The sequence below is a fragment of the Enoplosus armatus genome, chromosome 24 (genome assembly GCF_043641665.1).
Source record: "Enoplosus armatus isolate fEnoArm2 chromosome 24, fEnoArm2.hap1, whole genome shotgun sequence".
Classification (NCBI taxonomy): domain Eukaryota; kingdom Metazoa; phylum Chordata; class Actinopteri; order Centrarchiformes; family Enoplosidae; genus Enoplosus; species Enoplosus armatus.
Window position 1 is genome coordinate 12,302,036 of NC_092203.1, and position 14,518 is coordinate 12,316,553.

General features: G+C 43.1%; 1 protein-coding gene across 1 annotated transcript; it reads left to right on the top strand.

The window, feature by feature from the left end:
* The first annotated feature begins 379 nt into the window (after positions 1-379).
* Positions 380-13,401, top strand: senp7b (SUMO specific peptidase 7b). Its single transcript, XM_070930480.1, has 22 exons — positions 380-540; positions 1,851-1,968; positions 2,219-2,301; positions 2,406-2,570; positions 2,869-2,963; positions 3,543-3,712; positions 3,890-4,250; positions 4,410-4,522; positions 5,827-5,958; positions 7,355-7,388; positions 7,628-7,831; positions 9,020-9,240; positions 9,552-9,619; positions 9,786-9,902; positions 9,978-10,100; positions 10,363-10,455; positions 11,095-11,174; positions 11,581-11,639; positions 11,741-11,784; positions 11,875-11,943; positions 12,717-12,867; positions 13,150-13,401. Exons 2-22 carry the CDS (start codon positions 1,852-1,854, stop codon positions 13,279-13,281), a joined length of 2,631 nt encoding a protein of 876 aa, XP_070786581.1. The 5' UTR covers positions 380-540; position 1,851; the 3' UTR covers positions 13,282-13,401.
* The last annotated feature ends 1,117 nt before the right edge of the window (positions 13,402-14,518 follow it).

Consider the following 14,518-nt stretch of genomic DNA (forward strand, 5'->3'; position numbering starts at 1 on the left):
CCACTTTTAATCCTGAAGGCCACAACACCAGAAAACATCACCTTGTTTATAAAAATGCAATATGATATACTTGAACTTCTGCTTTGATTCATGTTTATCTTGATGTATTTGTGTTGTTTTTATTGATTAGTTATATATTACACGATCACTGCCTCTGTGTCTTGTAAAGATGTGGTTTTCAATAAAGCAAACAAAGAACGAGAAGCAATAAAAAGGTATGTTTTCTCAATGACGTAATCGCGTAGAGCCACAATTCGCTACGCCAGTGTACGTAGTGGATGTTGTCATGTCGCTGTTGTGCTGCTGAGTCTTTGGAGGAAAGCAGCTTCTGCTCGGACCGGCAGCTGATAGAAATGTGTCTTTAAAATTGTTTTTTTTTTCTACCAACCGGACAGCACATCCTCCCGACCACATGAACCGGCCGGAGAGTTTACGAACATTTAACTACAACAACAAGTCAGCCAGCAGCTAACTTAGCTCACAGGCTAACTGGCTAGCTTGCGAGTTAGCAGCTTAGGTGGCTCCACCAGCTGCCGCTAGGTTAGTAAATTTTAAGCCTGAGAGCTGCTTTAGCTTTCTGATAGCAACACGACAATTAACTCATTTTATATTAACACTGAACTTAAAGATGTTATAACTCGGTGGGCTTTGCCTGAGGCCAGAGTAGAGGAATCTTGAGATGAAACTGATCAATGCACCTTCAGCGTGATTCCCGATAAGAAAAACTGCCATTTAATATTTTACTGCTTAAATAAAACTCACATACCCGGTAGAATGTAAGTAAATGTTTTTGCTGAATTGCTAGGATATTCTGGTAAATTCGGCACACAATTTATCATCTGAGTATACAGTACACAGCAGAAATATGTACTTTAATAAATGGTTGGCACTCCCAGCTAGCTAGCGCCTGTAGCTAACGTTGTGGGTGGGTTAGGGTGAGAAAAAAAAGTAAGATTTATTTTTATCTTTTCTTGTTTTGGTGTACTTCAGCCTAAACCTAAATCAAAGAAAAACTCGTGACGGTTCTGAAAGAGTAGTTTTGTTTTATTTGATCGTGTGACGCTGCGTTGAAAAACACCATGTTTTTGAATGAAGTTTGGGAGGTCGACCTTTTCATGTGAAAGAATTTCCCATTAGCAGCCAGATATGACTTTTCCAGTAATTTCATATATATCCTGTTAAATGAAATAATACCCTGAATTAATTAAAAGCTCTCAGGTTCAATTCTTAAGCTCCAAGAGCCTTTAAGCAAGGCACTTAAACTGCCATCCAGAACATCATTTACAAAATGTCTGATTAAAAAGATGACCTGGCAGCCTTATTTTGAGGGCACATTTTTCATCTAGGTGTATGGTTGAGGACAACAGTGTTATTAATATTCCTTAATTAGTTTACCAAGCACAGAAAACTGATTGATACCGTAGTGTCTTTTGTGGTCTTTCTTTCTTAAAGAAAGTTATTGTTATTTCTGATATGGAGGTCTACTGTAGCACTCGTTAAGTAGATTGTTTGACTGATCAAGGTCAGTTTCTGTGGATTAAAACCACTACCATTTTAAGATTTGCTTCTTCTACCAATGTGTTCTTTGTTTATGTTTAGATGCCTTTAAAGGTGCTGTCTGTCGAAATGTCACATGCTTTTATTTAGATCAAACTTTGGCCTGGTAGTTTGTAATCAGAATCATGTTTTATGAAAATTGCATTTAAAAACCTCATTACAGAATGGAGTTTGGTATGGGAACCTCCTCATAATGCATGATCTCCAAACAGCAGTCAGGTGGGATTGTTGCTGTAGTTTTATGTATTTTGTGTTAGAGGTCTGGCCTGAGTTTGTTTGTTTTGTGTCGTCAGCATGGCGTCCCCCTTCAAAATCCCCAAGAAGAAACAGCCAGCAGGTTCTGACTCCGCCCCACTGCACATGCAGTCACCGCTGTCCCGCCTCCAGAGCTCCGCCCCTGAGTTTACGGAGGTATTACTAATCTGTTAACATTTCTACAGGTATCCAAATTTTTGTGGTATTGCAATCTGTCAGCCTATCTTGAGGTGGCATATCTGAACTGTTGGGTCCTTTAAGGTGGTATTACTCATCAGCCAGACACGTTGAAGGTGTTCTAATGGATTTTTTAAAGGTCTGGTACCTGCTCCGTGTATAAAGGTGGTAAATCTAGTTTAGTACCCTCAGTTTTTGATCTTCAGTCTGTTTTTTTTTGTCTGAACAGAGTTATAGGGATCAGTCCAGCAGAGGCGGAGCTGACAGGATGCATGCAGGGAACGCACTCAGCTCCTCAGCGAACAGACAGAGGTTTGTAAAACGCCTCCTACAGACTGCAGTCTCCATAACAGCACAGTCAAAATGTAAAGCTCCTAAAATGAATGTGAAACTGAACTGTTTTTTTTCCCGTTCAGCGCTCCCTGTAAGCCTATTTTCAGGGACGTGGTCAAAACGCTTCTGGGACTCAACAGCCCAAACAGAGGAGCATCAACAGCCAATCACAGAGCGCCAGGAGGCTGGGGCCACCAATCACAGCCTGGGCAGAGAGCAGAGTCGTCCTCGGGCTGTTTCTCAAACGGGTGAGTTCACGATAATCTGACGCAGCACATTTTTGATGTCAGAAGGTCGCCGGATCCAAAATGGATCAAAGTCTTTTCCTGCCAACATAGTCTGTCAGCATTAAAAACTAAAATAACACCAAAATGTTTCCCAGCTGGTTTTGAGACCTGAGTTTAACCGGCTGTTGAAGTCCACCCATCTGTTTTCACATCAGTGACTCTACATCTACAAAGATGTTAACTCGACTGTATTTTCAATGCAGATCTGTGCAGTGAATTGTATTTTTACCAACCTTCTGTTCCGTGTTTTATCCACCAGGTGGCGTCCTAAGAGAGCGTCAGACCGACTGCTGCCGCCTGATGTGACTTCAGGGCTTCTGTCTCCACCACAGAAGAAGAAAAGTGACCTCAGTGGTAACATTTCTGTTATTTTCTCAAACTGCAGCTTCATCAGTGCTCTGAGGAAGATTTGTTTTTCAGATATGTTTTGCTTTAGTGCTAAAATCATATTGATTGTTAGAGTCATCGATAAAATACCAACTTAAGCCTCATTTTTAGCCTACATTTGTCATTTATTTAGTCACATGGTCTCCATTAAAAGCAGCTGTTAGCAGCTCCTGTCTGCACTGTCCTCATGGATGAACAGACAACTACCACTGATCACTGAGACACTGAAGGAAAGTTAAAAACAGGAGGATTCTCAGGCAGGTTCTGCAGCGTCTTTCTTCTCTGATTTCTGGAGGTTTATTATTCATGATGGACATCAGAGATGATGATCTCCTGAAAGTCACACTGAATCTAAAAACGTGTTTCACGTCTGTTCAGAATTGACTGAGTTATGACTCTAAAGGAGTGTGATTTTTGACGTCATTAGGTTAAAGTAGCTTCATAACTCGAGACGTTTTAAATGCCGCTTTCACAATTCAATAATAATCTGTATAAAAGCTCAGTAATTCTTCTTAATCCTGAACCTGTGAATATTTTTACCTCCAGGTTCGTCCCTGCCAACTAAAAGCATCTCTGTGGAGTCGCTGGACTCTCTGGCAGAGCTGCGAGGTGAGGAGCACGCTGGGAGTTTGAGTTCTTCGCCAGCAGGAGAGAGAGCGTGGAGGAGAGTCGAGTCCGGCAGGGACGTGACGAGGTGGGACGCTGCGGAGGGGAAGGTAAAGGTCAAAGGTTATGTTGTACTTTAATGAAATAAAGTCGTAATTCATGATAAAAAAAGTCAGAATGTTTTGAGAATAAAGTCACAGTTTCATGGAAAGTCTTTGGAGCATCTCCCAGTTTTAGAAGTGACAGAATATGTTCTTTTAACCTGATGATGTTTGTTTGTTTGTCAGAGCAACACAGGAAGCTCTGCTGAATCTTTAAAGCAGCAGCAGCAGAAGAAGAACTCGTCTCTCTCCGGTTCAGATCAGACGTCAGAAGATGACTATGTGTCTCCGTCCAGAACCAGAACCAAACCCTCAACAGATAAATCTCTTCCCAAAGACGTCCGCAGATCCTCTGTCTCCTCGGCAACCCTGTCGCCAAGGACGATTCCCGACAGGAGGCGGAGTCTTGACAGGAAATCATGGCTCGCTGCCAGAAACATCAACCTGAGGGACGATCTGAGGGAGTTCAGAGAGAGGAAGACGTCGAACAGATCGGCCGTCCTGCAGCTCCGACTGAGGAAACCCAAACAGACTACGACAGAACCCAGTGAGTGTGACCTGATGACCCCACGACCGGGTTCAGTCCTCCTTTAATACTGTCTGAGACGGGTCAAGTGTCTTTAGGTGGTGTTGATACTCTGCAGGTCTAAGGACGAGCCATTTGATAAATAATGAAGTTTATTTATGATCCTCTCTCCTCCTTCAGTCGTGCTGTCGAGTGAAGAGGAAGAGGAGGACGATGCAGATGGAAGAAAGAGGATGTTACAAAGCAGCAGCCGGATGGAGGAATCTCGTCCAGGAAACTCGGAGCAGGTACAGGTAAGAGAGTCATCTGAGACAAACAAGACAAGGAAGACCACAACAAAACTGAGCAGTCGTTCCTAACCTGAGGTCCGGGACCTACAAGGGGTCACAAGATGAAACACATGGGTATGGCCCGGGTCCAGGTATCAGTTTTAGCCCAGTGCAGAACTTTTGACTGATATCTTGTCGATGTCCCATCTTGTGGTTCAGCTGCTTTGTTTTTAGTCGTGTCATCGTGTTTCCAGATCTTCATAAGTTATTATAATAGGCAGGAAGGACAGAACTACAAAAACAAGACCAAAGTTGTAGTGAACCAGGATGATCCTGTTGGTGTTTTGAAGGAGTTGAAGCAGAGCCAGTATCTCGTGGAGTGAAGGACCAGTTTGACTTTGACATCTGTAATAACAGTTTGTATCTGAAACAAAGACACAGATTTCATTCAGAGCACGAAGACTTCAAGATAAAGTCAGCCGGGTCATTCCTCAGACAGCAGGGTTTAATTTAGTCCACCTGGAGCTGCCTCCTACCACAAAGCCTTCATCTGGTGGACTCATGTGAACTGATGCATCATAGATAGTATCAAGATGAATAAGATCTAAAGTTCTGATCTCAAATACAGATCTCATCTGAAACTGGTTTCCAGTTCATCTCAGCCCGTTTAGGACTGGAGGACTGACCCAGTTTGGGTTTCAGGTCTCTCTTTGAGGACTCTGTTGCATGTTCGAGGTTGAAGTGAGTCATGTAGTTTGTTTGTGGGTTTGCAGGCCTGTAAACAATCGTCAGACCCCCGGTGGGACTCCAAATTGGATCTGAATGGACTGTTGAGTGTTTGTTGTTGTGTTTACTGACGCTGGTCCTCAAACCAGCTGCAAGTCTAACAGAAAGAGGTTTTTGTCCTGTGTCCAGCTGAAAGTGACCCAGATCTCTTTTCTGTTTAAAGATCACAAACAGTCTAGTTTCCAGAATCTCATGTTGACTTCCCTGACGTATTTTACTACTTCGAAGATCAGCCAGTGTTTTCAGTTTCATGAATCTTTACTTTTATTCAACGTCTGAACATCGACTGAAACGTTTATCAGAATCAGAAATACTTTATTGATCCCCAGGGGGAAATGATACAATCAAGAAATATTCAAAAATATTAATCAAGAAATATTCAAATCTGAAGAGCAGATTCAAATCAAAATGTGTTGACTGTGTACCTGTGTGTATTGACTGTGTACCTTGACTGTGTACCTGTGTGTACCTGTGTGTATACCTATGTGTATACCTATGTGTATACCTTTGTGCTGACTGTGTACCTGCGCGTTGTCTGACAGGCTCGACAGGCTTGTTCTTCTAAAGGTGAAACAGACGGGTTTAAGCCGCCGCCGCCGCCTTCGTTCCTGCAGCTGGACTTCATGTCTTTTCATGCCGGCCTGACGCACGCCAACGCCAACGAGAAGATGATGGTGAGTCCAGGTGAAAGTGACCAGAAGTTCAACCAGATGTAGAAATCTGGAGCCACTGGTGCTTTAACTCTGCGTAATGTTGGTTTAAAACATCCAACAAAAGACTCCCAAGTGTTTTAAAACTATTTTAGGGACTGTAGTTTGATTTTTATTTACTTATAAAATCAAATTAGGACTGCCTGATAATTTAGCCTATAAAAGTGTGAAGAAACCAGAGGATCCCACACACAGTCGAGTGCTTGTTCTCACTTTAGTAACGGTCCACAACCCAGAGATGTTCAATTTGCTGTGAAATAAAACAGAGAAAAACAGCAAATCCTCACGTTTGAGGAGCTGCAACCAGAGCCTGAGATTTTGATTGATAAATGAAAAATCAATGACTCATTAAACATGTTAACCGTTCGTTTCTTGTCAGATGGCTAGTCTCTCATCACGGGCAGCTGTTCGGAAGCAGCCTTTTAAATCGTTACATGTTAATGTGGTGCTTTCAGTACGGCAGTCTGTTTTAGTGTGTGTGTGTGTGTGTGTGTGTGTATATCAAAATCTGTACTCTTATAATAGAAAAAGAAGTATGAATAAAAGTTCAACAAGTTGAGTATGAACCAGAACTTTGGATCAACTCAGACTTGTTCAAGAGTCCCATCAGAAAACACCTAATTCAGTTTGGCATAAAACACCAAACCTCTGTCATGGCAACGGCACCAGAAAGCCCCCATCCCAGACTTGGCGGAGGTGATGAAGTGGGAAGCAATGTCAAAGTTTGGTGTAACAGCTTGGTTCTCTTTGTGGCCGGAGGGCAGAGAAAGTCCCCGCCGAGGCTGTAAACCGCTGAGATTTCAGGTTTTAACGAGCAATGAAGACATGAGGTCTGATGGAGGAGCGCCAGGTTCAGTTAGAGCACCGTAAAAACCAGGAGGTCAGTAGGTCAGCATGTCAACGGACCACATATAGAGAATCTGAGCAACTCTACAAAGAGGGTGAAATGTATTTTTATATTTTTAGCTGACTACCTTCAGGCTGAGAAACCCTTTAGATTTCAGTGATCTCTGACTGAACCTGGTCTCCAACGTTTAACCTTAAAAAAAAAAAAGGAAATGCAGATAACAATGTGGATTGTATTTTACTTTATTTCCTTGTTTTATTTTTAGTTAGGCATTTTAAATCTTCCATATTTGCACATCACACCTGTCTGAGTATTTCAACCAAAGAGGCATCTTCCTTAGATAATCATTTCTACAAGTCTGAAAAGGTAAAAGTGTCCAGTTTTTTACAAAAAACAAGCAAATATTAAAGAAAAGAAGTTGATGATTTTGTGTAACTGAAGTAAGTTGCATCTTCTTCTGTCAATCATTTTCCTTCCTTCTACAGTTTTAATTTTTCCCTTTTTTCTGTTCAGATCACTGAAAATGGCATCACTATTCCTCTGAAAGGTAACAACACACGACATACGACCTTTTCTTGTAATATTATGACTTTTTTCTCATTTCTCAACATTTCAACCTTATTTCACAAAATATAGAGATTTGTTCTTTTAACAGTGGCCCTGATGTGATATAATCTAATGATGAAATCACAAAAAACAAACTAAATGGATCGGCATCGCATATGTCGACATTAGGTAAAAATGTAAATTAAAAATGTATTGTTAATGCCTCTCTGTCTCTGTCAGGAGTTGAGGAGGGGGAGGTCACCGTGGTGGCGTCTCAGGTTCGGGGTTACGGTGTTTGGGATGGGGGCGTGGCCCAGGGCGGGGCTCTGCTGGCTGGTTGGAAAGGTCCCGCCCCCTCGCTGCTTTTTCTGTGGGTGACTGATGTGCAGGCCAACCTGCTGCAGATGGAGCTGTCCGCCATCCAGACCTCCACCGCCACTGCAGGTGACACTTCAACTCTTCATTATTTTTACTTTAACTCTTTCTGTGCTTAAAATTCAGCCCGTTTCAACTCTCCCAACTTATTTGTCACTTCAGTGTCCTTCAGTTTTTACAGGACCTCACTTTCCTTTTACTTTTCAACTTTTTTCAGTGCTTCAACTTCAGCTAACACCTCAGCGCCTACACACAAACTGTCGTTTCAACTTCTTTCAGCACTTATTGCAAAACTCAACGTGTTACACTGAAACTAAGCATTTTCAGCTGCAAACACACTTCAGTTTCTGCTGTGTTTGTCCTGCACACACTGATGTGTCAACAGATAATACGTTGGCACAGTCAGAAAAACTTCATGTAGTTTCCATCATTGCACAGTTTCCACTCAGTTTGTTTTTGAGAGAGCAGTGAAACCATAGAGAGCTCTCACTGTGAACCACAACACAGGAAAACCTAAAAGTAGTGTTGTTTGGACTTTAGACACTGACTTTCACAACATAAGGACAGAATTACATTTAAAAATGTAGTAAAATAAAAACATTACGTCAGCACTTGAACAGCAGATATATTTGAAAGTAAACTGCACCCACAGTCCAGGCGTTGACAGGTTAGAAGCTGGCCTGTGTTTTCACCATGTAGTGATGCATCCTCTCACACAGACCATCTCTGGAGCAGCATGTACCCTGCTGTCCAAAAATGAGGATTTTCTGAATGAAAGCTTGACTGGAGCTGTGAAGCTCATGGAAAATTAACTTTTGACAACTTCTGCAGCCCTCCAGCGCTGGGCAGGAACCAAACAGCCAATCAGGTGGCTTCTCCTGCGCCAGCGGCCAATCACAGCGAGTTGGAGGGCGGATTTTGTGTTCGCCCACAGGGATTGATTTCGGCTCTGAAATCATCCGAACGGGGAAAACATTGATCGCTGCCAAAGAGTCCTGAGGATGGAACCACGTCCAGGTTTCAGCTCAGAGACAGCAGAGACGTGCTCACCATGTTTCTCTCAACCGGGCAAATTGGTCAAACTGGGCCAATGAACAGCAACATGTCCACATGCTGAGCCAACTGGGCCACTATGTCCACAGACTGGTCCAACCGGACCAGCAGATCCATAGACTGGTTAAACTGGACCAGTTTCTTAAATTTCTGAAGAACATGAATGCCACCTCTGAGTTCTGTTTTGTTCTCCTGGTTCTTCAGGCCCATTGTGCTCCTTCCTCCTGCTGGTGTTGAAGGAGCAGCTGCAGGAGCTCCAGGCCGCCCTGCTGGCCTCCATCCTGGACATGGAGGAGTACAGGAAGGGCTGCTCCTCCTCTGGCGGGCCGACCTCCCCTCTGGAGTGGACCGACGGGCTGCTGCTCCTCCACAGCTGTCCTCCTCCTGTTGACCAGCACCTCCTCGGACTGCTGGGACACTCTGCGGTAAGACTCCTTTTTTCCTCCTTCCTTGTCTTTTTGGACTCCTTCACCTCCTCTGCTTCCTTTTCTTGTCTCGTCTTCTGTGTCTCCTACCTCCTTTCCTTCCAGCCTCTGCTTCCTCCCTCTTTCCCCTCTCTCCTGCAGTGATATCTAATCCTTTCTCGTCCTTTTTATGAGCCTGTTAGCCGTTAGCTGGCGGCGCCGGCGGCTCAGAGCTGATGAGGTGACTCCTGGAGGAGGTTCAGTGTGAGTTGGTCACAAAAAGTTCACACACACATCAAAATGTTTTTTTAAAACAAATCCGTCTATTTCAGTTGAGAAGCAACCAGAGAAATAAGAAGTCCAGCCTGAGCTCTTCTGGTCTGCAGCAGCTTCCCACCAGGTAAAACCAGTCAAACCTGAAGCAGGTTGACTGAAGACTGAATAACCAGAGCTGAAATAATCAAAGTTTAATAAAAGTTTTTACTGGTGGTCTGGTGGAGCCCCAGGAGCATGACAAATGGAAGGGTCTGAGTTTTCTGACTGAATCATCTGTACGTGGTCTTCAGGTTGATCCAGTATCCGGCGGCGCCCTGTAAAGGCCGGATCACGGTGGCAAAGGAGGACCTGGCCTGTCTGGGCGGCGGCGAGTTCCTCAACGACGTCATCATCGACTTCTACCTCAAGTCAGTAAACGTTGTTGTAGCTCCTGTCAGTCAGCAGCAGGGGTCAGCATCCTGAATCGTCTCCTCTTCCTGCAGGTATCTCCTCCTTGAGGGAGTCGGGGGCTCAGTGGCCGAGAGGAGTCACGTCTTCAGCAGTTTCTTCTACAAACAGCTGAGCAGACGGCGGGCCGCCGGCGAGGACGCCGCTCCCTCTGTCCCGTAAGAACGGGACGACCTCATTAAAGCTTGAAAACTCTCTGTGATCTTGATTGTGGTGCTGCAGCTTTCTGTTGTTCTTTTCTGACTTCGCGGTTTGTTCTTCGAGATGTCGGCCAACTGTGAAACGGGTCATCAAGATGAAGCAAATATTCACATTTGAGAAGCTGGACCCAGAAAGTTTCGGCAGCTTTAGCTTCAGAAGACAATGAATCGACTATCTGATCAGACTTATTGATAAACCCTTGTTTCTGTGTTTTTTCAGCGACCGTCACATGAGGCATCAGAGGGTAAAGACGTGGACCCGCCACGTCGACATCTTCACCAAAGACTTCCTGTTTGTGCCTGTCAATCAAGAGTAAGGAAACGTGTTATCTTCTAGATGATTGGCTCTGAAGCTTCATGTCATAGAAATGCTTTAAAGGGTCTCTCTGAACTGACCTCAGCTCTGTGTCCTAGATTTAAAGACGCCAGTTTGGAGTTTTGACCTCTTTTGGGACATTTGAGTAAAAACTCTTGCACCTCATCACGGTGTCCACCTGCCAACTGGGTAACAGACTGACTGACTCAAGTCACCTCTGCTGAATCATTTCTGAGTCCTCTCAATGACTCTAGCAGACCTGCTGCTCTCTGCACTCTCATTACTGTTTGACTCAACTTCCCAAGTCAGGAGACCTCACGTCCTTCACAGAAAATACCTTCATCAGTTTTTCAGATTACTTTTTACGACTTAGTTCAAATTCCTAAAACGCTATAGCGCCGCAAAACCAACTAACCATCTTGATCAGTCGCTTCTACGTCTTTTTGGATCGCTGATGAGCCACCGTCAACATTTCCTGCTGATGTTTCACATTAAAAGTCTCCCAGTGGTTCATAATTCTTTCCTTTTCAGGGGGGCTTTGACGGTAAAGATCAGCGTTTGTGGCTGAAGTATCAGAATCAGTGCTGACATGACGCCAAACATGAAATGTGTTATTTGTGTTTTGTCTGTTGGTAGAGCTCACTGGTACATGGTGGTGGTTTGCTTCCCCGGTCTTGAGGAAGTTCAGTATGAGGACTTTCAACGGGTCTCAACAGGTGATGTTTCACAACAGACGCGTTTGTGTTGTTTGACATCTTTCAGGGTCAGTTTTTGGGGTATTTGGGGCTCTGGCAGCAGTTTGTGGGACAACAATTCACACCAAAAATGAAAGGATTAAATGTTCCAGACATAAATATCTGTCTTATTTTGTCACTTTTTATCTTTGTAGTCGATAAACAAGCTTAAAAATAAAGGAAACTGTGAAAATATCATCTCGTAGATAACCCATCTAAAGTAATATTTCCGTTTTGCCCATTTCTCTGAATACTTCAGCCATCATGTCTGTAGATGTCGTCTGTTCGTCGTTGTGTTTCACAGTGTAAAAGACAATGTGGTGAAACTGGATCAAGCAGAAGGTGTTAAAGTAGAGATTTCAGAGCTGACGTTGTTTTGTTGTCTCAGGCGGATCAGAACGAGCTGCAGGAAAACCATCCGAGGGTCTGAGACCACAGCAGCCACCGGTAAACACTCAAACATGAAATGGGTCTTTGGTCCAGTTGATTGAGCCCCAGCAGGTGTTTTTTATGTAACATGAAGTTCAGGTTTCTCTGTTTGCTTTTAGGAGTGCACTCAGCAGGGCTGGCAGAGGGACACGGTGTTAAAGAGGTGAGTCTTTAATTCATTTTGACTTGACTCGTCTCAGATCAGACGCTCCTTGCAGGTTTATTATCATAGTGGTTTCTTTGTCCTTTCCAGGCCGTGCATACTCGTCATGGACTCACTGAAGCTGTCGTACCATGAGAACGTCTGCCGACTGCTCAGAGAGTGAGTCTCGGTTCTGTGACAGTGGAGGACAAGAAACCGTCTGAATGACAGACTGTTGTGGAAGACATCAGTGTTTTTCATTAAAAGCCATCGCAACTCAAGGTCCACTTGCTAGCTTTTTACTGGACTCCGTTAGTTACTTGTCTCTGTACGCTACTTAGTGTCTCCGTACGTTATTTAGTGTCTCCGTAAGTTACTTAGTGTCCCTGTATGTTACTTAGTGTCTCCATAAGTTACTTAGTGTCTCCGTACGTTATTTAGTGTCTCCGTACTTTAGTGTCTCTCCGTACGTTACTTAGTGTCTCCATAAGTTACTTAGTGTCTCCGTACGTTATTTAGTGTCTCCGTACTTTAGTGTCTCTCCGTACGTTACTTAGTGTCTCCGTATGTCTCCGTACTCTGGCTCTATACGTGACTCTGTAATTTAACATGTTACGCTGTGATTGGCTCACATTGCGTTCACATGACAATAACTTGCTGGCTGCTGGACAACAGGTAGGAAATGATGTTTGTATTTTACGTTTGCATAGCTGTGTCTCACAGAGTAAAGTACGGAGTGCTAAGCAACAGGTAACAACGTTGACCCCAGCAGGTGATATATGATATAATAAACTACTTTAGTGGAAAAAGAAGCAAAACCAAACTTCCTTCTTTTTGATAATTGCAGTTTTGACCTAAATACGTTTACAAACACTGCAGATAAGTCATTGATTCCTTAGCGTAACATTTGAATAGAAGTTGTTTCTCCCTCTAATGCCTCCTGTTGTCTTCAGCTACCTGCAGGTGGAGTGGGAGGTCCGGAGGGGGGGGCCACGTCTGTTCACATCAGACAACATGCGGAGCTCCAACTGCAGAGTTCCTCAGCAGGACAACAGCAGCGATTGTGGCCTGTACCTGTTGCAGTACGCCGAGAGCTTCCTGCAGGTGTGCCGACACCCGACGCTGTATATGAATGACACTGTTTGGGGGGGGGGGGGGGTCACTGGGTCACTGCTCCATCCAAGGACAATAAACAGTATGTGGATTATATATCGAAATATTGCAAATCAGTGTTGATAAGCTCTAAAATGTAAACTAGAACCCTGCTGACAGCGTGTTACTTTATGGCAGGGAGGTTGTTGTGACGGGACATTTCATATTTTAATTGGGTTTTGCGACCACATTTCGGACTTCACGCTAAATCGATCTCTCTGATTGGCTCCCCAGAACCCCGTGGTGCACTTCGACCTCCCGTTACGGTTGGACAACTGGTTTCCACGGCAACGAGTGCGACAGAAGCGCGACGAGATCCGGAGTCTGATAATGAGGATGCACCAGAACCAGAACGAAGAAAACTGAAACCACAAGGACCAAAAATAAAACACACCGAGCCGTTAATTCACCTGTGCAATAAATTATTTATATTTTTTCTACGTTGTTAATATACAACTTTAAATGTTGCTATAATAAAACTTCTAACAAAAAGTATTTCATTGTCCATTTATAGTGGGTTTTTTTGTGCACATAAATAACTTTCTGCCAATCAATTAATTTCTCTTTTAATTTTAAATCTTCAGTCACAGAGTGGACCCTGTTGTCAGGGGGCTCTTACTTTGAAAGGAAGGGGAAGAAACTTATGATCGTGAATGGTCGGTCGGTTCGGTAATCTTGGGGCTTTAGCCGAGCGCCCCCTCGCTGAGGACCAATCAGCTTACAGCTCATGAACTGGATAAGACTGGAGGGGTAAGAGGCTGATGGAGATCTTCAATGGTTAAAGACAAAACAACCACAACACCCGTCATGATGAACTGGTTACTTCTGTCAGTTGTTGTTTTTTATAATGATAATCATTTATTTATTTCGACAAAGTGCTTTACTAAGTAAAAAGTTACCACGTCAAACAATAAGACGTAAATGTTCAGTAAAAAAAACAGATCCAAATACATTACCTGTAAAGAATTCATTAATATGTGCAAATAACAACCGGGATGAGAAGTACGTAAATCTTATTTATCCCACAGACTGTCTACTAATATACTATACATCAATACAATTTTGTTTATTTATACATTTAACAATATTCATACAATACATACCAAACATATAAGCTATTTCTAAAAATATTCAATTTAAGAAATGTAATATTAAAAATATTAACACTGAACTGACCAGAAACAAATCAAATAAAAGAGCACATAAATATGCAAAATGCAATCATCACAGTAAAATAATTATCAGCTGTGGCAAAAAGACGTTAAATGTTAAGAATGTGTGAAATCTTATTTTATAACTTATAAATGTTATTTTATGTTTTAAATGTTCAGTCTAAAAATGAACAAACGTTTAGCTTTCTATTTTTATGAAGTTATTTTTTTAAAGTAAACTTCATTCAGTTTTCGTCACAGCATAGGACCCCTCATCTGGCCCTGTCTGGCCCTGGTGTTGTAGTAGACGGTGACGAGGTCATGTTTTGCGGCCGTAGATTTGTCTAATCTGAGCGATGGGAGGTTAAGATTAGACAGATTTAGTGCCTCCATGAAGCCTCCATCCCGCTTCCCAAAAACAATCTGAGTCCTGAAGATGGAAAACTGATCCT